Below are 25999 nucleotides of genomic sequence, written 5' to 3'. Positions count from 1 at the left end.
TTCTACACATTAAAAAATCCGGCGCAGGTTACAAATTAGGCGTCCAGAACGAGGTGGGGGGAAGGGAACTCATTAAATTCGACAATAAATCCTTATTTATACTTCTACAAATATTATACAAATAAATCCAACCTGAATAAACATTTATAAGCAAAGAAAAGATTAAATAAACCATCTTCCTACCTGTGTGAAAGTGCTTCAGCCAGGGAGAATTCTGCAGCAGTTCGTGCCGCTGAGCGGGAGAGAGAGAGAGAAAGAGGGAGGGAGAGAGAGAGAGGGGAGGGGGGGGGGGGAGAGAGAGAGGGGAGGGGGGGGGGGAAAGAGAGAGGGGGGGGGGGAAAGAGAGAGAGGGGGGGGGAAAGAGAGAGAGAGAGAGAGAGGGGGGGAGGGAGAGAGAGCGGGGAGGGAGGGAGGGAGAGAGTGAGAGGGGAGGGAGGGAGAGAGAGAGGAGGGAGAGAGAGGAGGGAGAGAGGGAGGGAGGGAGGGAGGGAGGGGAGAGAGGGGAGGGAGGGAGGGGAGAGAGTGGAGGGAGGGAGGGGAGAGAGGGGAGGGAGGGAGGGGAGGGAGGGAGGGAGGGAGAGAGAGAGGGAAGGGAGAGAGAGAAAGAGAGAGAGAGAGAGAGAGAGAGAGAGAGGGAAGAGAGAGAGGGAAGAGAGAGAGAGAGAGAGGGGGAGAGGGAGAGGGAGGGAGGGAGGGAGGGAGGGAGAGGGGAGGGAGAGAGAGTCAGTGAGGGGTGGGGAGTGGGGTCGGGTCAGTGGGGGGGTGGGGTCAGGTCAGTGGGGGGTGGAGGGTGGGGTCGGGTCGGGTCAGTGGGGGGGGGTCGGGTCAGTCGGGGGGGTTCAGGTCAGTCGGGGGGTGGGGTCGGGTCAGTCGGGGGGGGGTCGGGTCAGTCGGGGGGTGGGGGGGGGGGGTCGGGTCAGTCGGTGGGGTGGGGGGGGGGGTCGGGGGAGGGGAATGGGGGAGCGGGTGTCGGGTCTCAGGTCGAGGCGGGCGGGGGGGAGCGGGTGTCGGGTCGGGGCGGGGGGGGGGGGGGAGCGGGTGTCGGGGTGGGGGAGGAGCGGGTGTCGGGGCGGGGGGAGCGGGTGTCGGGTGTCGGGTCGGCGCGGGGGGGGGGGGGGGGGAGCGGGTGTCGGGGTGGGGGAGGAGCGGGTGTCGGGGCGGGGGGAGCGGGTGTCGGGTGTCGGGTCGGCGCGGGGAGAGCGGGTGTCGGGTCGGGTCTGGTCGGCGGGGTGGGGGGGGGGGGGGAAGAGCGAGTGTCGGGTCTGGTCGGGGGGGGAGCAGGAGCTGGCCGTGGGAGGAGCCCCAGTGAGGCCATTGGGCCAGGGCTAGGGGCTGCGTGCTTCGGGCCCCTCCCACACAGTTCGGCGCCTGGAGCTACTGCACTTGCGTGCCGACTGTAGCGCGCATGTGCAGAGGTCCCGGCACTGTTTTCAGCGCCGGGACCTGGCTCCGCCCCCCCACAGCTCGTGCTGGCTGTGCCGAGGGCCAGAGGACCTACAGGTAGGTGGAGAATACCGAGGATCTTTTTAGGCGCCGTTTTAGACGCAAAAAACGGGTGCCCAGCTCGGAGGGGCGCCCGTTTTTTTTCTTGTGGAAACTTGGGCCCTATGTCCCCTAGTTTTAGTTTCCCCTACAAATGGAAATATCCTCTCTGCATCCACCTTGTCAAGCCCCCTCATTATCTTATATGTTTCAATAAGATCAACTCTCATTCTTCTGAACTCCAATGAGTATAGGCCCAACTTACTCAACCTATCTTCCTAAGTCAACCCCCTCATCTCCGGAATCAACCTAGGTGAACCTTCGCTGAACAGCCTCCAATGCAAGTATATCCTTCCTTAAATACAGAGACCAAAATTGTATGCAGTACTCCAGGTGTGGGCTCACCAATACCCTGTACGGTTGTAGCAGGACTTCTCTGCTTTTATACTCCATCCCCCTTGCAATAAAGGCCAACATTCCATTTGCCTTCCTGATTACTTGCTGTACCTGCATACTAACTTTTTGTGTTTCATGCACAAGGACCCCCAGCTCCCTCTGTAATACAGCACTTTGCAATTTTTCTCCATTTAAATTATAATTTGCTTTTCTATTATTTCTGCCAAAGTGGATAACCTCACACTTTTCCACATTATATTCCATCTGCCAAATTTTTGCCCACTCACTTAGCCTGTCTATATCCCTTTGCAGATTTTTTTTGTCCTCCTCACAATTCACTTTCCCAGCATCTTTTTATCATCAGCAAACTTGGCTACATTACACTTGGTCCCTTCATCCAAGTCATTAATAGATTGTAAATAGTTGAGGACCCAGCACCGATCCCTGTGGCACCCCACTAGTCACTGTTTACCAACCGGAAAATGACCCATTTATCCCGACACTGTTTTCTGTTAGTTAATCAATCCTCTATCCATGCTAATATATTACCATCGACCCCGTGAGCTTTTATCTTGTGCAGTAACCTTTTATGTGGCAGCTTATCGAATGCTTTCTGGAAATTCAAATGTACCACATCCACTGGTTCCTCCTTATCCACCCTGCTCGTTACATCCTCAAAGAACTCCAGCAAATTTGTCAAACACGATTTCCCTTTCATAAAACCATGCTGACTCTGCTTAATTGAATCATGCTTTTCCAAATGTCCCGCTACTGCTTCCTTAATAATGGACTCCAGGATTTTCCCAACGACAGATGTTTGGCTAACTGGTCTATAGTTTCCTGCTCGTTATCTGATGGGCAATCCCTCTCTCATCTCTATCCAACATTATTATGGTCAATGCTTCTCTGAACTTTCCCCTCTTGTTCCTTCTGAGCTGCAAATATATTGTCCAACCTGCTCTGCATCCTTATTTTGTAGAAAGAAGACTTGCATTTATATAGCGCCTTTCACGACCACCAGACATCTCAAAGCGCTTTACAGCCAATGAAATACTTTAGGAGTGTTGTAATGTAGGAAACGCGGCAGCCAACCTGCACACAGCAAGTTCCCACAAACAGCAATGTGGTAATGAGCAGATAATCTGTTTTTGTTTTTGTTATGTTGATTGAGGGATAAATATTGGCCAGGACACCGGGGATAACTCCCTGCTCTTCTTCGAAATATTGCCGTGGGATCTTTTACCTGAGAGAGCAGACGCGGCCTCGGTTTAACATCTCATCGGAAAGACGGAACCTCCAACAGTGCAGCACTCCCTCAGCACCAATGTTCCCGTTAAGCTGCACGGCCATGTGGCAGTCTGGGGGTCCCGTACATGCACCAAAATTTGAATGGGCCGTGCACCCAAACAAAAATTAGAGGGAACATTACTCAGCATTTCACAGGAGTGCCAGCCGAGATTTTTGTCCTCACGTCTCTGGAGTGGGACTTGAACCGACAATTTTCTGACTCAGAGGCGAAAGTGCTACCCACTGAGCCACAGCTGACATTAGAGAGCACAACTATACGCTCACGTCGGGTGTGATGGAATACTCCTTCTAGAATGTGTGAACCTTGCTCAATTTATTTAAACATGGCTTGGGAATCATTTTGACAGTGCTCAGACAAATATGCTGCTGTCGATTATCCAGGGTTAAACATACACCAACTTGTCAAGATAGAACTAGTGGCTGTTTGCTATGGAACAAGATGCATGCATCTCCCTCTCGTAAACATGACAGATCTTGTTGGTCCTTGGGTGGCCCACTTTTTAATGAGGTGGAGACGCAACCCTAACTCAACAATATACGGGAAATTACTCAATGTAATTTCAATTGTTACATTCTTAATCAGATAATGTTGCACAATTGCTTCAATAAGAACTGGATCAAGGATACCATACGCAATGCACAGTGAATAATGCATAGTCAGGCTGCAGTTAGTCACGCCACAAGTCCCGCCCAGAACGGAAATGATTGGGTAATTCCCCCATCAATCACGCCAAGAGACCACACTGCTGTAAGGGACTGGGATTGATTGGATGCCCATAATGTGTGACTATACTCCACTCACTGCATTTTGCTGGAGAAATCATCCTGCATTTAGAGACTTTGCTGTAGTTTCTGTCAGGAGTTCTGCTAACTGCAGTTCGTAGAGACTGTTTAAATAGAAACTGTTGGCTGTAAAATAGACTCTGCTGTAAAATAGACTCTGCTGTAAAATAGACTCTGATGGCTATAAAAATAGGCGCTAGTTGCTGTAAAGTCCCAACCCTCCTCCAACTCATTGGCTGACACAGTGGTGTCAACAGACACCCCGTTTTTTTTTAAAGAAATAGCAAACTTTAGTGTCAGTGTAGCAAGAAATAAATTTGACATTTCCGTGGACACAACCAGTCAATTTTCTTCAGAGCGAGGTGTTTTTTTAAAAAAAAAAGTTTAAAGTTAGTCCACAACACGAAAGACGAACTGCCGTAGCAGATGAGGTGAACAGAATCAGGTTAAAATCTATAGAACTCAGTCATGCAGTCAACTGCCCTCTCTGTTGAATGCTCAAGGAACTTGGGAGGAAAAGGATGGGAACACAATGACGAAGAAGCTCAAAATATAAAACTAAGGGTTTGAGAGGAGCAGAAAATAGTCTTGTTACTTGCAAATGTTGGGGAATTGACGGAGTGGTTGGTGATTTTCTCTATGAGTGCAGGGAGTCCCAGATTGTACTTCTCCACCACTGCAATCCTCTCTTCCAACTCCTTGTCTTCAGCTTCCGCTGCATAATCTTTCAATCCACGCAAACCACCTGTACGTTCAAATATTCTGATGAATGGATCCCGGATTACAAGGTCCCCTGCTGGTGAAAAACAAACAGTACCTCTTGGGTCACATAACCACAATGTTAAACACCTACCAAAGATCAACCCAGCTTAAAAAAAGAAAGTGAGATTTTTAAGGAAGCAAAACAGCTATATATGGGATATATTAAGACACTAGATACAAGATGCACACGCTATACGCGCGAGTGTCAGCTGTGGCTCAGTGGGCAGCACTCTCGCCTCTGACTCAGAAGGTTGTGGGTTCAAGTCCCACTACAGGGCCTTGAGCACAAAACAAATCTAGGCTGACACTCCAGTGCGGTGCTGAGGGAGTGCTGCACTGTCGGAGGTACCGTCTTTTGGATGAGTTGTTAAACCAAGGCCCCGTCTGCTCTCTCAAGTGGACGTAAAAGATCCCACGGCACTATTTCGAAGAACAGCAGGGGAGTTATCCCAAGTGTCCTGGCCAATACTTATCCCTCAATCAACACAACAACAAAAAAAATTATCTGGCCATTATCACATTGCTGTTTGTGGAAGCTTGCTGTGCGCAAATTGGCTGCCACATTTCCTACATTACAACAGTGACTACACTCCAAAAGTACTTCATTGGCCGTGAAGAGCTTGGAGACGTCCGGTGGTCGTGAAAGGCGCTATATAAATCCAAGTCTGTCTTTCTTTTTATTGGCACCCCATCCACCACCTTAAACATTCACTCCCTCCATAACCAGCGCACTGTGGCTGCAGTGTGTACCATCTACAAGATGCACTGCAGCAACTCCCAAACCCACGACCTCTACCACCTAGAAGGACCAGGGCAGCAAGGGCATGGGAACACCACCACCTGCAAGTTCCCCTCCAAGTCACACACCATCCTGACTTGGAAATATATCGGCCGTTCCTTCATCATCGCTGGGTCAAATTCCTGGAACTCCCTCCCTAACAGCGCTGTGGGAGTACCTTCACCACATGGACTGCAGCGGTTCAAGGGAGTACCTTCACCACCACCTTCCCACGGGCAATTAGGGATGAGCAATAAATGCCAGCCTTGCCAACGACACCACATCCCAGGAACAAATAAAAGAAAAACATTATGCTCAACGAGTCTTCCCTTTATGATAGACACCAGCCTCTAGAACCCATTTATATTATCTGTTTCAATGACAATCCCTGGTAACCTTACTCCACAACTCTTAACACATTCTGTGCAAAAAGATGTTCCGCTCTATTTCCTTTTTTGGTCCTATTTTTCCAGTTTTCCATTCCTGTTCCTTGGTATTTGACTCCTTTAATAGTAAACAAGTTCCCTGCATCAACTTTTATCATTTCCCTTTGTGATCTTTTAAAACGTCAGTTCAGTCACATTGAAGCCTTTGCTATTCCAAAGAAAACAAGCCCAACCTCCTTACCCTCGTCTCATAACTTCCTCCTGGAACCAACTTAACTGCTCATCTCTAATTCTTCAGGTCTGCTGTACTTCATAAGTTAAGGGTGCACAGTCCATATTAGGAAATAGCTGATTCTGCAATTTATTCATTAAAGTCAGGTAAAAAATTGCGTGGCCAATTGGTACTCCAAATAGGGTCTGCCCAACTAATTATACAGCAAAAAGCAAGCTCCTTTGGTCCGTAGAAGTAAAGGAAGTGGATTTTGGATAGAATCTATACCATAGTTCCATTTTTGGACCAGCAGTTACCAGGCTCTGGGAATACTCTTAATCAATCCCACAGACAGCAGGCTGGTTCTTGGATCACAACTACATAAGAGTATAAGAAATAGGAGGCCATTTGGCCCCTCGAGCCTGCTCCGCCATTCAATAAGATCATGGCTGACCTGATCTTGGCCTCAACTCCACTTCTCCACCCGCTCCCCATGACCCTTGACTCCCTTATCGCTCAAAAATCTGTCTATCTCCACCTTAAATATATTCAATGACCCAGCCTCCACAGCTCTCTGGGGCAGAGAGTTTCACAGATTTACAACCCTCTGAGAAGAAATTTCTCATTTATATTTTAAATGGGTGACCCCTTCTTCTGAAACTATGCCCGCTAGTTCTAGATTCCCCCACGAGGGGAAACATCCTCTGCATCTACCCGGTCCAGCCCCCTCAGAATCTTATATGTCTCAATAAGATTCTTCTAAACTCCAATGAGTATAGGCCCAACCTGCTCAACCTTTCTTCATAAGACAACCCCTTCATCTCAGGAATCAACCTAGTGAACTTTCTCTGAACTGCCTCCAATGCAAGTACATCCCTCCTTAAATAAGGAGACCAAAATAGCACACAGTACTCTAGGTGTGGTCTCACCAATACCCTGTACAGTTGTAGCAGGACTTCTCTGCTTTTATACTCCAGCCCCCTTGCAATAAAGGCCAACATTCCATTTGCCTTCCTGATTATTTGCTGTACCTGCATACTAACTTTTTGTGTTTCATGCACAAGGACCCACCCAGGACCCTCTGTACCGTAGCATTTTGTAATCTCTCCCCATTTAAATAATAATTTGCTTTTTTAGTTTTCCTACCAAAGTGGATAACCTCACATTTTCCCACATTATACTCCATCTGCCAATTGTTTGCCGACTCACTTAGCCTGTCTATATCCCTTTGCAGATTCTTTGCGTCCTCCCCCCAACTTGCTTTCCCACTAATCTTTGTACTACAATGCTTGTACCCGACAGATCAACGTGTCTGCAGATAGGGTCTGACCAACTCCTGATACAGTAAAATACACTGCCCCTCCCGCTTCTGTAATTATGCTTGGAGCGTGTGAAAGACAGCTGGAGATCCCTTTGCCAGCTTTTCACAGTTGAAGAAGGGTATGTGGAGGGCAAGCCACCAAACGAATAAAATGGGAGGTTAATTAGATCAAAAGCTAAACTCACTGGTTGTTTCTTCCTTCTCCAGGATCAGAAGCATCCAGATGTCCAGTATTGTGCCCATTCCAAATTTATCAAGCCCCTACGGAGAGAGGATTTGAGGAGTTCAGAGCGTTGTGAGGTAAAACATTACAACAGTGACTACACTTATAAAATTACTTCATTGGCTGTAAAGCATTTTGGGACATCTGGTGGCCGTGAAAGATGCTATAGAAATGCAAGTCTTTCTTTCGAAAGTCAGTGCCATTTTTGTAAAGAACGCTCAAGTGAGAGGCTTAAAGCACTGGAGCTGCAATGTACATCAGGATAAAGTACTCACTTCAATGATGTGGATTTTGCGTGGATTTTCACTGGTAACAATGCGCACAGCCTCGTCAAAGACCGCAGCATTCGTTCTGCACAGAATCGCCACCTGCCCGATAGTGTCATCATCAGTGTCACCTGCAAATAAAGAGTTCATGAGATTGTTGCTGGCACAAACTAGAAGCAGCTTTGAGCTGCACCGTGAATGGGGAAGGCCATCCCGAATCCACAGTCGCTGTTCAGGTCAGAGAATTGGAAAGCTACAACGAACAATAATAAATCATAAAAGCCGGGCAACAAAGAGAAACTGAGACAAGGCAGCAGAAAATTGAAGGTTCTAATAATCCTCCTCCTCCCCCTTACTATTCTTCCCCCTTCAAGGAAGACCCTCAAAGCCTCCTTGAAAAAATACAACATCCCCCACCGACCCTTGGGGAATCCCTGGCCAGAGACAGCTCAAAGTGGAGGAGGAACATCCGGGAAGGCGCGGAACACCTCGAATCTCTTCGCCGGGAGCACGCGGAAGCCAAGTACAAACAGCGGAAGGAGCGCACGGCAACACAGGCCCCCCCACCCACCCGTCCCTCCAACCACCGTCTGCCCCACCTGTGACAGAGACGGTAGATCCCGTACTGGTCTCATCAGTCACCTTAGAACTGATTTTAGTGTGGAAGCAAGTCATCCTCGACTCCAGGGGACTGTAAGAAGATTCTTCCCCCTACCTTTTCACACACGCACACAATAACACACACACACACACACACACACACACACAAAATAAAAATGTATCCTTGCCCATTTACCATCTTGGCTTCTGCCAACCAAGGTCTTATCTTTGACATGTTTGCATGTGTCCAATATTGTTGCTGCAACATACGCAATCTCTGGTCCAAATCTGAAACTCTGCAAACACGGAGCGAAATATTAATGAACAGGTCCTCCTGTAAAATACTGCAATCATCAGGTAGCAAGGCAGGCACGGTACAAAAGCATATTTCCCATTTGCAATACTGCAGTAATGTTACTTTGATACAAGTGACCCAAGTCTCCAACCTCTCTCAAACAATCAGGAGCAGTATTGGACCTCACTTAAGCTGTGGTGGAGCCGAAAAGTGATTTGCTGTTGTTGACAGTTTTGTTGGTCCAAAGAGCTGCTGGATGTTTCCCTCAACTGGTCAGGCCACTACCGACCTGTCCTTTTGATGTCACATTTATTATTAAAAGCCAGATCAGCATGCTCAACAACACTGTCCATTTTGTTTGCTATTTCCTTTGAGGCTACTTGACCATTTTCTTATCCAAAACTCTGCTGCCAGGTGTCCTAACTCGCTCCGAGTCCCGTTCACCCGTCACCCCCGAGCTCACTGTACCTACATTGGCTCCCGGTCCGGCATTGCCTAAAGATCTGAAAATTCTCATCCTTGTTTGCAAATCCCTCCACGACCTTACCCCTCACCATCTCTGTGACCTGCTCCAGCCCCATAACCTCCGGGACCTCTGCACTCCTCCAATTCTAGCATCTTGGACATCCTCAATTTCCATTGCTCCACCATTGGCAGCCATGCCTTCAGCTGTCCAGACCCCAAGCTCCCTAAACCTCTCCAACTCTCTCTCCTCCTTTAAGTCACTTCTTAAAACTTACCTCTTGTCCTAATATCTCTTTATGTGGCTCGGTGTAAAATTTTGTTTGATAACGCTCCTGTGAAGCACCTTGGGACATCTTACTATGTTAAAGGCGCTATATAAATCCAAGTTGTTGTTGTTCTCCTTGAAGATTGCTACTGGCCAGTGCATTAGTGAGGTGTGGTGTTTATGAATGTATCCAAGAGGGTTATCAGTGCTTTACTGCCAAGCCAGTCATGTTTTTTTTTTGTGGTCTGAAAATAGTGTTATGAGGAAAGGTCGAGTCGGTTGAGCCTCTACTCATTGGAATTTAGAAGAATGAGAGGTGATCTTATCGAAACGTATAAGATTATGAGGGGGCTTGACAAGGTGGATGCAGAGAGGATGTTTCCACTGATGGGGGAGACTAGAACTAGGGGGCATAGAATAAGGGGCCGCCCATTTAAAACAGAGATGAGGAGGAATTTCTTCTCTCAGAGGGTTGTAATCTGTGGAATTCGCTGCTTCAGAGAGTTGTGGAAGCTGGGATATTGAATAAGTGTAAGACAGAGACGGACAGTTTCTTAACCGATAAGGCGATAAGGGGTTATATGGGGAGCGGGCAGGGAAGTGGACCCAAGTCCATGATCGGATCGGCCATGCTCGTATTAAATGGCGGAGCAGGCTCGAGGGGCCGTATGGCCTGCTCCTGCTCCTATTTCTTATGTTCTTGTATCGTTGAGACACTCAAGACGATTGAAAGCAAATCCTTACCTGTGTCAGACTAAACAGGCGGGGACGGTGGGCTTCAAGCAGAACGCTAGCGGTACCCTTGAAGCCGCTGATCTGCTGGTGTGGATCTCCCACAAGAATCTTCACACATTTTTGCAAGAGTACTATGTCCATGATTGCTGGAGGAAAGAGGATCATCGCAGTGAGAAGGTGAAGAGATGTTTTGAGGGAGACCGATTGTCGGAAACGAATTCCAATCGCTTTGGCACATCTTTTACCGTAGACAGCGGGGACACTGATCAGCTGCGTGAGCTGATGAGTTGCATGGTCTGTCGTAGGAAATGTTTTGGAAGATAACCGTCCACTGATGTTATTCGGTAATCAAGTATACACAACACCGAGTTTGATCCTCAAGGCAGCAGAGCCTTGTCGTCCAATAACTCGCCAAACAACAGAATGGTTCACCGGTCCGTGATGTTTCACATGAAACGCGGTACTCTTAATTAGTCCACTTCGAGTCTCAACGCAAAGAGCGTGAAGAGGTCGAGCGCAGGCAGCGGAAGGAACGCGCGGCAAACCAGCCCCACTCACCCCCTTCCCTCGACGAATGTCCGTCCCACCTGTAACAGGGTCTGTGGCTCTCGAATCAGACTGTTCAGCCATCAAAGAACTCACTTTCAGAGTGGAAGCAAGTCTTCTTCGATTCCGAGGGACTGCCTATGATAATGACTGCACTAGGATGCCACAGGTCAATAATCTTGGGAGTGCGTACCACCTAGAGCTTTAGCAATCCATCTGGGCCAACAATGGCAGCCAAAACTGGGGGTGAGCAACAACCTCAAGCTTAGTGAAGGGTCTACAAATTGCTGTAAGCAGTGCCCCTTTACCCATCCACACCACTGGCCTTGTACAATGTAAACTGTAGTGAAGCCATTGCTAACGCAATGAACCAGAGTGGAATTTAATTTCCCACCCAAGTTCGTATATTTCTTGCCATCTCAAGTCTTTTACAATAGAAGGAACTGTGTTGGAACGTTAAATATCTACCCGTTCACCATTAACTGGATTTCGACTACACTCCAAAAGTAATTTATTGGCTGTAAAGCACTTTGAGACGTCCGGTGGTCGTGAAAAGCGCTATATAAATGCAAGTCCTTTTTTTTATATATCGCTTGCCTATAGTGTTTAAACTTTGTGAAGCTGCTTGGGACATTTCACTATGTTAAAGGCGCGATATAAATCCAAGTCTTTTTTTTTAATATATCGGTTGCCTATAGTGTTTGAACTCTGTGAATACTACTGTGAAGCGCCTTGGAATGTTTCACTACGTTAAAGGCGCTATATAAATGCAAGTTGGTGTTGTTGCTGTTTGTATTTCAAACATGTTTAGCGTGTGTGAACTTTTCTCTCCCAGTAGGTGGAGATGGGCAGGGTGTAACTAGCCTACCTGGGCTACAATCTTCAGCTTCGTCTACAAGGATGACATCAAATTGCGACAGACTCGGTTTGCTGAGTTGCCAAAGCTTCAGATATCCTTAAAAAATAGACACAACATATTAAATCAGACAGGCAATATGTGTTACAGAAATAGTTTTGCTCCAAAAAGAAATGTTTTTCTACCAAATTCAGCAAAGTGTAAACAACTCTCTTCAGTTAGGGCACATTATGAGTCACGCTACAGGCCACCATCTTGGCAGACTGTAAAGCTGAAGTGATTCTCATCCTTCCTCCGGGCTCATCCCCTTTATACTTGGGCTCAGTCTTGTTGCTCTTCGCTAATCATTTTCCATTACACGTATATCTTTTTATGGGTCGGTGACTAAAACTGAATTGTAGTCTGGACCAGCGTATGGTGAAGCCTTAGCCTAACTTCTGTAGAGTAGTATGCTACTGCTCTGCTTATGTACTCCAGTGCTTGAGTGGCTTTTATTATTTGTGAATCCACGTTATCTAAACACTGGACCTAACTATTGTCTACAGATCCTTTTCCAAGTCTTCTGTTGCTATTTTTGTTCCCTTTCAATCTTATACAGTACTTCTCTCCCATATTTTTTGACCACAATAATCAGTGGCAAATTTCATTTAGCTTGTATTTATTCAATGACATGACCCTTTCCAAATCCTTTTTACTAATAAGAACACAAGAACATAAGAAATAGGAACAGGAATAGGCCATACGGCCCCTCGAGCCTGCTCCGCCATTCAATAAGATCGTGGCTGATCTGATCATGGACTCAGCTCCACTTCGCCACCCATTCCCTATAACCCCTTAGCGCTCAAGAAACTGTCTATTTCTGTCTTAAATTTATTCAATGTCCCAGCTTCCACAGGTCTCTGAGGCAGCGAATTCCACAGATTTACAACCCTCTGAAAGAAGAAATTTCTCCTCATCTCTGTTTTAAATGGGCGCGCCTTATTCTAAGATCATGCCCTCTAGTTCTAGTCTCCCCCATCAGTGGAAACATCCTCTCTGCATCCACCTTGTCAAGCCCCCTCATAATCTTATCCGTTTCGATAAGATCACCTCTCATTCTTCTGAACTCCAATGAGTAGAGGCCCAACCTACTCAACCTTTCCTCATAAGTCAACCCCCTCATCCCCGGAATCAACCTAGTGAACCTTCTCTGATCTTTTGCTGCATCCTCAAACTCTACTGCTGCCTCAGCAGCAAATTCAGGCAGGTTATGGAGGGTTTAGGTATCTAGGCCCGGAAAATAATTTAAAAAGGCATTGCTGAAATCATTCAGTATGGCACTTCCTTTTCTTTGGCAGGGGGGCTGGGAAGAAGAGCCAAAGGAAAAGGAACCTAGAAAGGCATAAAAACAAGTGCAGCTTTAAATTAGAAGCCAAAAACATCCACAAAGTTTCAGATTATCTCAGGAAATTGCAAACTTCAAGCCTGATCTCTCAGCGTGATAGACAATCCAAGAGGAAGGAAACGGAAAATTCCTCTCTGCTTCAATTCCACTGGAAAAATGAATGCACTGAGAAACTAGAACTAATTTTACCCTCGTGAGTCATTAGGTAACCAGCCTCCTTCCTTGCACCAAGATCCACCATCTTTCTCCAAATCCTCTTTGCGTCTTCAACTAGTTCCTGAAATGAAGACCACAATTAATTCCAGAATGTGTTTTTTTTTTAAAAAAGTGCAGGAATGAAGTGAATCTCGCACAATAATATAGTTCAGGGCAGCTCTCAATCATGAATTTCACACCAAGGGGCCAAGTTTCGGCCTGAGTTGCTCCTGTTTTTTTGGAGCAACTGGTTTAGAATGGAGTATCTTAGAAATTGCAATTCTCGGCATTTAGCTTGCTCCAGTTCTAGTCAGTTAGAACAGTTTCAGTTTGGAACAGATTTTTTTTCCAAAAGAGGGCGTGTCCGGCCACTTACGCCCATTTTGAAAGTTTAGGCAGTGAAAACTTACTCCAAACTAACTTAGAATGGAGTAAGTGTAGATTTTTGTACGCTCAGAAAAACCTTGCCTACACTTAGAAAATCAGGTGTAGGTTACAAATCAGGCGTAGGGAATGGGGGGGGACGGGGGTTTAAAGGGAAGTTTACAAACATTAAACACTTCAGTTTTACAAATAAAGAGCCATCATCAATAATAAATGATAAATACATCAATAAATCAACCAATAAATCAATCAAAAAAAAATAATAAAAAATTTAAAAAAATAAAAAAATCAATAAATAAAACATTTTCTACTTACCGATTGCTGCACCGGGAGTCCTCCAACAGCATGCTGGGGCGGCCCCCCCAGAATGTCTCTATCTCTCTGTCTGTGTGTGTCTCTCCCACTCACTGTCTGTGTTTCTGACAGCGAGGGTAGGAGGGCGGTGGAGAGAGGGGGGGAGAGAGGGAGGGGGGAGAGGGAGGGATGGGGAGAGGGGGGTATGGGGGGAGGGGAGAGAGGAGAGGATTTAAAGGTAGGTGGCTGGGGCGGGGGGGGGCGGGGGGGGAGTCGGGTCGGGTCGGGAGGAAGCAGGAGCTGGGCGTGGGAGGTGCAGCCTGATCCACGCAGCCCCAGTGAGCCCATTCAGCCAGGGCTAGGGGCTGCGTGCTTCGGGCCCCTCCCACACAGTTTTGGGTGCCTGGAGCTACTGCACATGCGCGCCCACTGTAGCGCGCCTATGCAGAGGTCCCGGCACTGTTTTCAGCGCAGGGACCTGGCTCCGTCCCTCCACAGCTCGTGCTGCGCCGTGCCCAGCTCCAGAGGACCTGCAGGGAGCCAGAGAACGGTAAGTATTTTTTAGGCGCACTTACTGGCGCGAAAAACGGGCGTCCAGGTCGGGGCTGCGCCGTTCTAGGCGCGGCCCGAAACTTGGGCCCCAAGAGAGGGCTATCACTTCGTATCAAAATGCGTCTTTGATGAGGCAGAATTTTCACGCTTGAGCTGCACACAGCCACCTGGTGGCGATATAATTGTCTTTAACACATGATGGTGAGAAGCATCTGCACAGGAAGCTAAGCGCCACCCGTCAAGTGTCAAAGGCCTTGGAAAAGGTCCCGCTGATTCACACAATCCATTCCTACACGCTGATAGAATCGAAAGCCTCCAAAGCATTTAGAGCGGGTAAAGGGACAAATCTAAAAACAATAGACTCTCTCTTCTTTCAAATGGAAGAGGAGAGAATTTGTTCAGGTTAGGTGAGTGGGCAAATGCATGGCAGATGCAGTATAATATAGATAAATGTGAGGTTATCCACTTTGGTGGCAAAAACAGGAAGGCAGAATATTATCTAAATGGTGACAGATTAGGAAAAGGGGAGGTGCAACGAGACCTGGGTGTCATGGTACATCAGTCATTGAAGGTTGGCATGCAGGTACAGCAGGTGGTGAAGGCGGCAAATTACATGTTGGCCTTCATAGCGGGAGGATTGGAGTATAGGAGCAGGGAGGTCTTACTGCAGTTGTACAGAGCCTTGGTGAGGCCTCACTTTGAATATGGTGTATAGTTTTGGTCTCCTAATCTGAGGAAGAACATTCTTGCTATTGAGGAGTACAGCGAAGGTTCACCAGACTGATTCCCGGGATGGCAGGACTGACACATGAAGAAAAACTGGATCGACTAGGCTTATAGTCACTGGAATTTAGAAAAATGAGAGGGGATCTCATAGAAGCATAGAAAATTCTGACGGGACTGGACAGGTTAGATGCAGGAAGAATGTTCCCGATGTTGGGGAAGTCCAGAACCAGGGGTCACAGTCTAAGGATAAGGGGGAAGCCATTTAGGACAGAGATGAGGAGAAACTTCTTCACTCAGAGAGTTGTGAACCTGTGGAATTCTCTACCACAGAAAGTTTTTGAGGCCAGTTCGTTAGATATATTCAAAAGGGAGTTAGATGTGGCCCTTACGGCTAAAGTGATCAAGGGGTATGGAGAGAAAGCAGGAATGGGGTACTGAAGTTGCATGATCAGCCATGATCTTATTGAATGGCGGTGCAGGCTCGAAGGGCCGAATGGCCTACTCCTGCACCTATTTTCTATGTTTCTATGTCAGAGTTCACCGTATACAAATCTTGAAGTAGGAGCTTTCCTGTGGCTCCGCACTCCATGCTGGAAGGACGATCTTGGATTCAATCTCCGGTTGTGCTGAACTTAGCACATGCTATTAAAGGCATTATTTACTTTGGCAGCCATGGGTGAGACAGGAGGGAGGAAATAAGTCAGCTGGGTTTCCTGTGATGGGGTGGATGCCAGGCAAGGACAGGATTGGACTCGGCTATGAATTTTTAAAAGATTTGTCCTGGGGATATAAAAAAAACTTGCATTTCTATAGCGTCTTTCATGATCACAGGACGTCCCAAGGTGCTTCACAGCCAATGAGGTACTTTTCCTTTGAAGTGTAGTCACTGTTGTAATGTAGGAAATGCGGCAGCCAATTTGCGCACAGCAAGCTCCCACAAACAGCAATGTGATAATGACCAGATAATCTGTTTTAGTGATGTTGGTTGAGGTATAAATATTGACCCCAGGACACCGGGGGTAACTCCCCTGCTCTTCAAAATAGTGCCACGGGATCTTTCACGTCCACCTGAGAGGGCAGACGGGGCCTCGGTTTAACGTCTCATCTGAAAGACGGCACCTCCGACAGTGCAACACTCCCTCAGTACTGCACTGGGAGTGGCGGCCGAGATTTATATTCACAAGTCTCTGGAGTGAGACTTGAACCCATAACCTCCTGACTCAGATGTGCTACCCCCACTGAGCCACAGCTGACTGCAATGCTAGGCAGTCTGAATTCACTGTCCATCCCTAGATGCACCTGCCGGTGGTATCGAGTAACCATAACCTAGCAAGAAGCTGCATCTTCCGGGCAGGAGGGAAAACAACAACAGCAGCTTGTATTTATATAGTGCCTTTAACATAGTGAAACATCCTAAGGTGCTTCATAAGAGTATTACAAAATACAAATTTGACACCGAGCCGTACAAGTAGAAATTAGCGCAGGTGACCAAAAGCTTGGTCAAAGAGGTATATTTTAAGGAGCGTCTTGAAGGGGGGTTGTGGGGCTGGAGGAAATTCATCATCATCATCATCATCATCATAGGCAGTCCCTCGAAATCGAGGAAGACTTGCTTCCACTCTAAAAGTGAGTTCTCAGGTGACTGAACAGTGCAATATGGGAATTACAGTCTCTGTCGCAGGTGGGACAGACAGTGGTTGAAGGAAAGGGTGGGTGGGGAGTCTGGTTTGCCGCACACTCCTTCCGCTGTCTGCGCTTGGTTTCTGCATGCTCTCGGCGACGAGACTCGAGGTGCTCAGCGCCCTCCCGAATGCACTTCCTCCACTTTGGATGGTCTTTGGCCAGGGACTCCCAGGTGCCTGTGGGAATGTTGCACTTTATCAGGGAGGCTTTGAGGGTGTCCTTGAACTGTTTCCTCTGCCCACCTGGGACTCGCTTGCCATATAGGAGTTCCGAGTAGAGCGCTTGCTTAGGGAGTCTCGGGTCGGGCATGCGGAAGATGTGGCCCGCCCAATGGAGGAAATTACAGAGATAGGGAGGGGTGAGGCCATGGAGGGATTGGAAAATAAGGATGAGAATTTTGAAATCGAGGTGTTGCTCAACCGGAAGCCAATGTAGGTCAGTGAGCACAGGGGGTGATGGGTGAGCGGGATTTGGCAGCCTGTGTCCTAACTCATACCGAGTTTTGGATCACCTCTAGTTTACGTAGGGTAGGAGGTGGGCGGCCAGCCAGGAGTGCATTGGAATAGTCAAGTCTAGATGTAACAAAGGCATGGATTAGGTCTTCAGCAGCGGATGAGCTGAGGCGAGGCAGAAACGGGCAATGTTACGGAGGTGGAAATAGGCGGTCTTAGTTACGCTGCGGATGTGTGGTTGAAAGCTCATTTCAGGGTCAAATACGACACGAAAGCTGAGAACCGTTGGGAAGATGGATGGAGTCAGTGGCTAGGGAACGGAGTTTGTGGCGAGGACCGAAAACAATGGCTTTGGTCTTCCCAATATTCAATTGGAGAAAATGTCTGCTCATCCAGAACTGGATGTCGGACAAACAGTCTGACAATTGAGAGACTGTGGAGGGGTCGAGAGAAGTGATGGTGAGGTAGAGCTGGGTGTCATCAGCTGCAGACAGGTCAAGAAGGAAGAGGAGGGATAGTTTGCCTTTGTCACAGTCACAAAGGAAACAACTGGAGCAGGATGAAGAAATATTATCCAAGATGCAATTTGTAGACTCACTAGTTTCTCTTGATAGTCCATAGGCCCAATGTTTCCACATGTGTTCTTACAGTGTTCCAGTACATGAGCTGTGGAGATAGTCTCATCCATGGAGGAGAAGAAAGTGCAGAGGATCCGACAGACCAAGTTTGCTCGGAAAATGCTGCCCCGTCCTTCGGGAAGTCTAACAATAGCGAATGGTTTCAGACCATAAACCGTTAGCTTCTTCTTGCGCTGGTATCTAGCAGAAGAGTCAAGAGTTTAAAATCATTGTCGTTAAAATGTCATCGTAAAACACTTATACACAGCAATTATCTGTTGATGCAACTGTAATAAAAACACTCCCAGGTCGTGAGAATTCAATGAAAAATTAGTTTTTAAAAGTTCTATCCCTTTTGTCTTCTCTCCTGAAGATAGTGGCATTTTCGAGTTACAGTTTACATAGGATTACATCGGATAAACGGCACAGAAACAGGCCATTCGGCCCAACCAGTCCATGCCGATGGTTATGCTCCACTCAATCCTCCCCTTGTCTTCCCTCATCTAACTTTATCAGCATAACCCTCTATTCCCTTCTCCCTCATATGCTTGTCTAACCTCCCTTTTAAAGGCATCTATACTATTCGCCTCAACCACTCCCTGTGGTAGCAAGTCCCACATTCTCACCACTCTCTAGGTGAAGAATTTTCTTCTGAATTCCCTATTGGATTTCTTGGTGACTATCTTATATTGATGGCCTCTAGTTATGCTCTTCCCCACAAGTGGAAACATTCTCTCTGTATCCACTCTATCAAAACCTTTCATAATTTTAAAAATCTCAATTAGGTCACCCCTCAGCCTTCTTTTTTCAAGAGAAAAAAAAAATTGACACCCAGCCTGTTCATCCTTTCATGATATGTATACCGTTGCATTGCTGGAATCATCCTTGGAAATCTTCTCTGCACCCTCTCCAGTGCCTCTATATCTTTTTTATAATATGGCGACCAGAACTGTACGCAGTACTCCAGGTGTGGTCCAGGTTTAGCAGAATTTCCCTACTTTTCAATTCTATAGTTTCAAAGTGGAATCACCCACCAGTACTTCACCAAAGTGCCCGTTCTTCATGTGTAAGTGTAGACAGCGAGAGTCTCCCAGCAGGAGTCACTGGCTGGTGATCAGCTACAGGCGGGAAATGCTATGACCAACACTAGGTAAATAAACAATTGGAGGCTCTTTCTGCGGCTGGGGAAATCGGAGGTTTGCCCATTTTGGAACCAAGTTTCATATTGAAGTATTCCCAGGTCAGGTGAGGCGTGATGCAGATTAAAGGTCACTCCGCACCAACCCAACAATGTGACCTTAAACCCCTAACCCTTACTACACTAGCGCATTGTTTCCATTTCCAACAGCAACCATCTCCCACTCCAGCCATCTTGCATTTAGATAGCACCTCGTCACATCCTCAGGACCTCCCAAAGTGCTTTATAACCAATGCATTGAAGCGGACTTGCCATTGGCAAATAAATGAACAACCGATTAATCGGTTTTGGTTGGTCGGTGAGGTGGGAGTAGATGGAGAACTCCTTGCTCTTCTTTGAAAAGTGCCATGGGGCATTTTAACATTCACTGCAGCAAGTTTTAACATCTTCATCTGGAAGATACCACCTTCAATAATGCAGCACTCCTTCAATACTGCACTGGAGACACAGTGCAGACTGTGCTCAAGTCTGCAATGGGGCTTGAACCCACAATCTTTGGGCTCAGAGGCAAGTGTGCTACAAAATCAGCCAAGTTTTCACTGTTTTTCCTTTGTTTTTTTGAACAGTTCTGTGCTCACAAACTGGGTTGAAACTGTTCAAACTCACATTACACATAAGAATTAAGAGCAGGAGTAGGCCATTTGACCTCTCAAGGCTGCTCTGCCATTCAATGAGATCTTCCAGCTCAACTCCACTTGCCTGCATTATCCCCATATCCTTTGATTTCCTTAATAACCAAAAACCTATCGATCTCCGTCTTAAATATACTCAACGACTGAGCATCCACAGCCCTCTGGGGTAGAGAATTCCAAAGATTCACCACCCTCCGAGTGAAGGAATGTCTCCTCATCTCAGTCCTAAACGGCCTACCCCTTATTCTGAGACTGTGACCCCTGGTTCTAGACTTCCCAGCCAGGGGGAACATCCTCCCTGCCTCTATGTTACTTGGGACTCATAAGCCCAGCTGAGAGTTTTTCATCCCATCATTCTGGAGTGAAATGCAGGTCCAAGGGGTGAAAGAGCCAGATCCGAAACCCAGACCAGAACAGTCACCCTACACTGGAAACACCCTAATCCCGAATGCTACTTCCATTTTTAATTACCTGATTCAATAAAACATGTGTTAAAATCACAGTCGTGTTTCTCTCACGGACCAGAGCCTCAGGCATTCGCTGCTATTTCAACGTACAATTTTAGCAAAAGATTAGGGGGTTGTTCCGTGTTTAAATTGTAGAGACTGTGGGCCCCTGACATCAACCAGGTGTGTCTAGATGGAGGGTGGTGCATAGGGAACAACACCCCCAGGATCAGCTCCCCCCCCACCCCATCTGCTGAAGTCACACAATCCTCACCAATATGAAAAGAAAGAAGGAAAGGCCTGTACTCATACAGCGCCTTTCATGCCCTCATGACATCCCAAAGCACCTCAACGTCAATGAATTACTTTCCAAGTCTTTCATTGTTGCTATGTAGGCAAACACAACAGTCAAGATGTGCACAGCAAGGGCCCACTAACACCATAGAAGCATAAAATCATAAAATGGTTACAGCACAGGAGCCCTTGCCGGCTCTCTGCAAGGGCACCTCAGCTAGTCCCACTCCCCCCGCCCTTTCCCCGTAGCTCTGCAAATTTTTTTCCTTAAGGTACTTATCCAACTCCCTTTTGAAAGCCACGATTGAGTCTGCCTCCATCACCCTTTTAGGCCGTGCGTTCCAGATCCTAACCACTCGCTACGTAACAAAGTTTTTCCTCATGTTGCCTTTGGTTCTTAACTCTGTGTCCTCTGGTTCTCGACCTTTCCGCCAATGGGCACAGTTTCTCTCTATCTACTCTGTCCAGACCCCTCATGATTTTGAACACCTCGATCAAATCTCCTCTCAACCCTCTCGACTCGAAGCAGAACAACTCCAGCTTTTTTTAGTCTATCCACCTAATTGAACAATTAGATTAGTTCATCCGTTCTGCTGGCACTGATTGAGGGATGAATGTTGGCCAAGACACTGGGAGAATTCCTTGCTCTTATACACCAGGCATGACATGAGCAGTGGATCAGCTGTGATTACACCACACCTCCCCCTCTACACTCCCAATGTTAGTGAAAACTTCCTGCTACTTTTGCTGAACTTTTGTTCTAAAATCCAATAGCTGGCACAGTAAGAGATAAGCATGAATTTTGCTTAAGCCATTACAAATATGGATGTCAATATTTGGAAGGGGTTAGTTATGAAAGATTGCACCGTTAAAAGCTACAATTAAAACTCCATCATTGTGTACTTGGTAACTACTGACGTGACACTTGGGAATGCAAATGTGCAGCCCTGCCAAATGGGACCAATGATTTGGACCCACCAACCATTCATTCGCAATCAGAGCCATTCTGTTGGAGGAGATGTGAACAAAAGCCACATCCCTCACTGGAAGGGGTGGAAATTTGAAGAGCGTCCTCCAGCCCTGTTCACACGGTTGCACAAGCTCAGTGCCACGTTGGCGAGCAGTTGGGAGCAGGTTGCACTGTTGACCCCAGGTCAGCACAAGATTTGGTGAGGTTTCTTACCCAACTCCTGTCACACGCACGCACAAAAAAAACACAAGTGGTTTGATTATCTCCACTTCACTTCCTACTTACTTATAGCCAATACACCGATAGGCCATCGCCCGCACGGTCGTACATTCCACATTTGGAGGGAAAATGCGCCGAATCGCCACCGGAACAGGTTTAGTGGAAACGATGTACAGGAATCGGAGGTGAGGTCTGCTCCGTGCATACGCGATCAGCGTGGACGTTTTGCCTGTACCTTGGGTAGGAGAATTAACGGTAGCGTTAAAACAATAAGGGCGCAAAATTGGGTTTGGTAGCGCGGGACCAAAACGGCGTCCGATACGTGCGCGCACAATTCTGGCGCGAATCCCGCCAGACGCCATCTTGGTGAGGGCGATATGCGTACGCCGGAAGTATGCAGAGCAGGCAGATCGTGATGTTAATCAGCGTACAACACTGATTTGACGTCAGCAGTGCCATTTTGGAGCTCATCACTCCAGCCGATGCCCTCTCTTAATCTCGCCCATCTGAACATCTGTTACGCAGGAGGGAGGATTCCCGACTAGCTCTGTTTGAAGAGATCATCAACTCCTTACAGGATTGGTTGCTGGTTGATTTCTTCTGGTTGTTGCTACAGTTCTGCACGTGTTTTGTGATTGCCATGGTGCTTTGAAGTCGCAAAACGTCTACAGGGAGTGGTGTGGTAGGTGCTGAAAGACCTTTTGCTGACTAAGGCTGCTGCACAAACCAGTTGCTCCCAAACATGGGTATATCAGTAGGCATTGCCCTTAGAATCGAACACGACTGGAAGAGTGAGCGGAAGCCATACAGAGCAGGGTAAGTTGCTCGGGGGCAGGGGGGGGCGGGGGGAAAGGGTTCTCAGCAGGAGGCCATATCCGCCTAGGGTGTTCAGGGAGCAATTCTCCTACCCAAAAGGCAGCAAGGAACAATGTGCGAGACGTCTGCTCTTCAATAAAGGTGGTCCTCACTGAAATCTGCCGCCTGTTGCAGTCACAGTGCACCTCCTCTTTAAGAGGTGCAGACTAGCTTTAAGTAGTCACAGAGTTCACGGCTTTCCAAAACCCAAAGGCCTGATCCTGCCTGTAGCGAGAGGAAGCTGCTGACCTCCAGACTGAGAGAGAGAGGGGGAACAAACGGAAAGGGAGTTGACTTGTCCTGTTAGGAACATCGTAGCTATCATAACGTTACAAGGGCACCCTCAAAGCCTCCTTGATAAAGTGCAACATCCCCATAGACACCTGGGAGTCCCTGGCCAAAGACCGCACCTCAAGTCTCGTCACCGGGAGCATGCAGAAATCAAGCGCAGGCAGCGGAAAGAACGTGCAGCAAACCAGTCCCACCCACCCCTTCCCTCAACGACTATCTGTCCCACCTGTAACAGGGACTGTGGTTCTTGTATTGGACTGTACAGCCATCTAAGGATTCATTTTTAGAGTGGAAGCAAATCTTCCTCGATTCCGAGGGACTGCCTATGATGACGATGAGCGATCATGTCCAAAAGTGAATGCGGGTGTCATGGTTCATCAGTCACTGAAAGTGGGCATGCAGGTACAGCAGGTGGTAAAGAAGGCAAATGGTATGTTGGCCTTCATAGCTAGGGGATTTGAGTATAGGAGCAGGGAGGTCTTACTGCAGTTGTACAGGGCCTTAGTGAGGTCTCACCTGGAATATTGTGTTCCGTTTTGGTCTCCTAGTCTGAGGAAGGACGTTCTTGCTATTGAGAGATTGCAACGAAGGTTCACCAGACTGATTCCAGGGGTGGCTGGGCTGTCATATGAGGAGAGACTGGATCAACTGAGCCTTTATTCACTGGAGTTTAGAAGGATGAGAGGAGTCTCATAGAAACATATAAGATTCTGACGGGACTGGACAGGTTAGATGCGGGAAGAATGTTCCCGATGTTGGGGAAGTCCAGAACCAGGGTACATAGTCTTAGGATAAGGGGTAGGCCATTTAGGACTGAGGTGAGGAGAAACTTCTTCACTCAGAGAGTTGTTAACCTGTGGAATTCCCTGCCGCAGAGAGTTGTTGATGCCAGTTCACTGGATATATTCAAGAGGGAGTTGGATATGGCCCTTACGGTTAAGGGGATCAAGGGGTATGGAAAGAAAGCAGGAAAGGGGTACTGAAGGAATGATCAGCCATGATCATATTGAATGGCGGTGCAGGCTCGAAGGGCCGAATGGCCTACTCCTGCACCTATTTTTCTATGTTTCTATGTGATCGTGAACACCAAATAACTTCTGGCCACTTACAGTACATTGGCAGGGGAAAGAATTCAATCAAAAAGGAGGGGGTTGATGCTTTTTCTAACACATAGTTATTTCCTGGTAGTAATTACGATGATTTAGACCATATTTCTTCATCACAGTAGAGACAGCTGTTCAGAAGTACACCCACTAATGGTTTAAAATATCTACAAGCATTGTCAAACAATGAAATCACAGAGCAAAACCTAGGAGGGTCATTACAATCACTGCAGCAATCAGTTCCACTCAAACAGCTTCTGAAAATGGTGGGGAGCTTCAGGTGTAATCAAACACTTTCAAAGGACATTCTAAAATTAGGAAGAGAGAGAGAGGGAAAGAGAGAGAGGGGGGGGAAAGAGAGAGAGAGAGGGGGGGAAGAGAGAGAGAGAGGGGGGGAAAGAGAAAGAGAGAGGGGGGAAGAGAGAGGGGGGGGAAGAGAGAGGGGGGGGAAGAGAGAGGGGGGGAAGAGAGAGGGGGGGAAGAGAGAGGGGGGGGAAAGAGAGAGGGGGGGGAAAGAGAGAGGGGGGAGAGAGAGAGGGGGGAAAGAGAGAGGGGGGAAAGAGAGAGGGGGGAAAGAGAGAGGGGGGGGAAGAGAGGGGGGGAAGAGAGGGGGGGGAAGAGAGGGGGGGGAGAAGAGAGGAGGGGGAAGAGAGGGGGGGAAGAGAGGGGGGAAGAGAGGGGGGGAAGAGAGGGGGGGAAGAGAGGGGGGGAAGAGAGGAGGGGAAAGAGAGGGGAAAGAGAGGGGAAAGAGGGAAAGAGAGGGGAAAGAGAGGGGGAAAGAGGGGGGGAAAGAGGGGAGGGGAAGAGGGGGGGGGAAGAGGGGGGGGGAAGAGGGGGGGGGAAGAGGGGGGGGGAAAGAGGGGGGGGGGAAAGAGGGGGGGGGAAAGAGGGGGGGGAAAGAGGGGGGGGAAGGGGGGGGAAAGAGGGGGGGAAGGGGGGGGAAAGAGAGAAAGGGAGGGGAAGAGAGACAGAGAGAGAGAGGGAGGGGAAGAGAGAGCGAGAGAGGGAGGGGAAGAGAGAGAGAGGGGGGGAGGGGAAGAGGAAGAGAAAGAGAGAGAGAGAGAAGGAGGGGAAGAGAGAGAGAGAGAGAAGGAGGGGAGGAGAGAGAGAGAGAGAGAAGGAGGGAAGAGAGAGAGAGAGAGAGAAGGAGGGGAAAAGAGAGAGAGAGAGGGAAGGAGGGGAAGAGAGAGAGAGAGAGAGAGAGGGAAGGAGGGGAAGAGAGAGAGAGAGAGAGAGAGGGAAGGAGGGGAAGAGAGAGAGAGAGAGAGAGGGAAGGAGGGGAAGAGAGAGAGAGAGAGAGAGGGAAGGAGGGGAAGAGAGAGAGAGAGAGAGAGAGGGAAGGAGGGGAAGAGAGAGAGAGAGAGAGAGGGAAGGAGGGGAAGAGAGAGAGAGAGGAGGAGGGGAAGAGAGAGAGAGAGAGAAGGAGGGGAAGAGAGAGAGAGAGAGGGAAGGAGGGGAAGAGAGAGAGAGAGAGGGAAGGAGGGGAAGAGAGAGAGAGAGAGGGAAGGAGGGGAAGAGAGAGAGAGAGAGGAGAGGAAGGAGAGAAGGAGAGAGAGAGAGAGAGGAAGGAGGGAAGAGAGAGAGAGAGAGAGGGAAGGAGGGGAAGAGAGAGAGAGAGAGGGAAGGAGGGGAAGAGAGAGAGAGAGAGAGGGAAGGAGGGGAAGAGAGAGAGAGAGGAGGGAAGGAGGGGAAGAGAGAGAGAGAGAGAGGGAAGGAGGGGAAGAGAGAGAGAGAGAGAGGGAGGAGGGGAAGAGAGAGAGAGAGAGAGGGAAGGAGGGGAAGAGAGAGAGAGAGAGGGAAGGAGGGGAAGAGAGAGAGAGAGAGAGGGAAGGAGGGGAAGAGAGAGAGAGAGAGAGGGAAGGAGGGGAAGAGAGAGAGAGAGAGAGAGGGAAGGAGGGGAAGAGAGAGAGAGAGAGAGAGGGAAGGAGGGAGAGAGAGAGAGAGAGAGAGGGAAGGAGGGGAAGAGAGGAGAGGGAAGGAGGGGAAGAGAGGAGAGGGAAGGAGGGGAAGAGAAGAGAGGGAAGGA

At 48.1% G+C, this 25999-nt stretch overlaps 1 protein-coding gene across 5 annotated transcripts in view; it reads right to left on the bottom strand.

The window, feature by feature from the left end:
• The window catches only part of fbxo18 (F-box DNA helicase 1), an 89877-nt gene that overhangs the window by 26947 nt on the left and 36931 nt on the right, over nucleotides 1–25999 (bottom strand). For 4 of the 5 annotated variants that reach the window (XR_011596254.1, XM_070897177.1, XM_070897181.1 and 1 more), the window contains exons 9-17: nucleotides 21791–21959; nucleotides 17947–18166; nucleotides 13252–13339; nucleotides 11691–11777; nucleotides 10286–10422; nucleotides 8713–8812; nucleotides 7926–8047; nucleotides 7613–7688; nucleotides 4565–4765 (exon numbers count right to left, since the gene is read on the bottom strand). Coding sequence is in view for 4 of the 5 variants with exons in the window: in XM_070897177.1 (XP_070753278.1) it covers nucleotides 4565–4765; nucleotides 7613–7688; nucleotides 7926–8047; nucleotides 8713–8812; nucleotides 10286–10422; nucleotides 11691–11777; nucleotides 13252–13339; nucleotides 17947–18166; nucleotides 21791–21959 (1200 nt within the window). In the remaining variant the exon portion in view is untranslated. The remainder of the gene's footprint in view (nucleotides 1–4564; nucleotides 4766–7612; nucleotides 7689–7925; nucleotides 8048–8712; nucleotides 8813–10285; nucleotides 10423–11690; nucleotides 11778–13251; nucleotides 13340–17946; nucleotides 18167–21790; nucleotides 21960–25999) is intronic. The other variant, XM_070897178.1, reaches the window with a different exon arrangement.

The sequence above is a fragment of the Pristiophorus japonicus genome, chromosome 13, assembly GCF_044704955.1.
Source record: "Pristiophorus japonicus isolate sPriJap1 chromosome 13, sPriJap1.hap1, whole genome shotgun sequence".
Classification (NCBI taxonomy): Eukaryota; Metazoa; Chordata; class Chondrichthyes; family Pristiophoridae; genus Pristiophorus; species Pristiophorus japonicus.
This window is presented reverse-complemented; position numbering and strand designations above follow the sequence as displayed.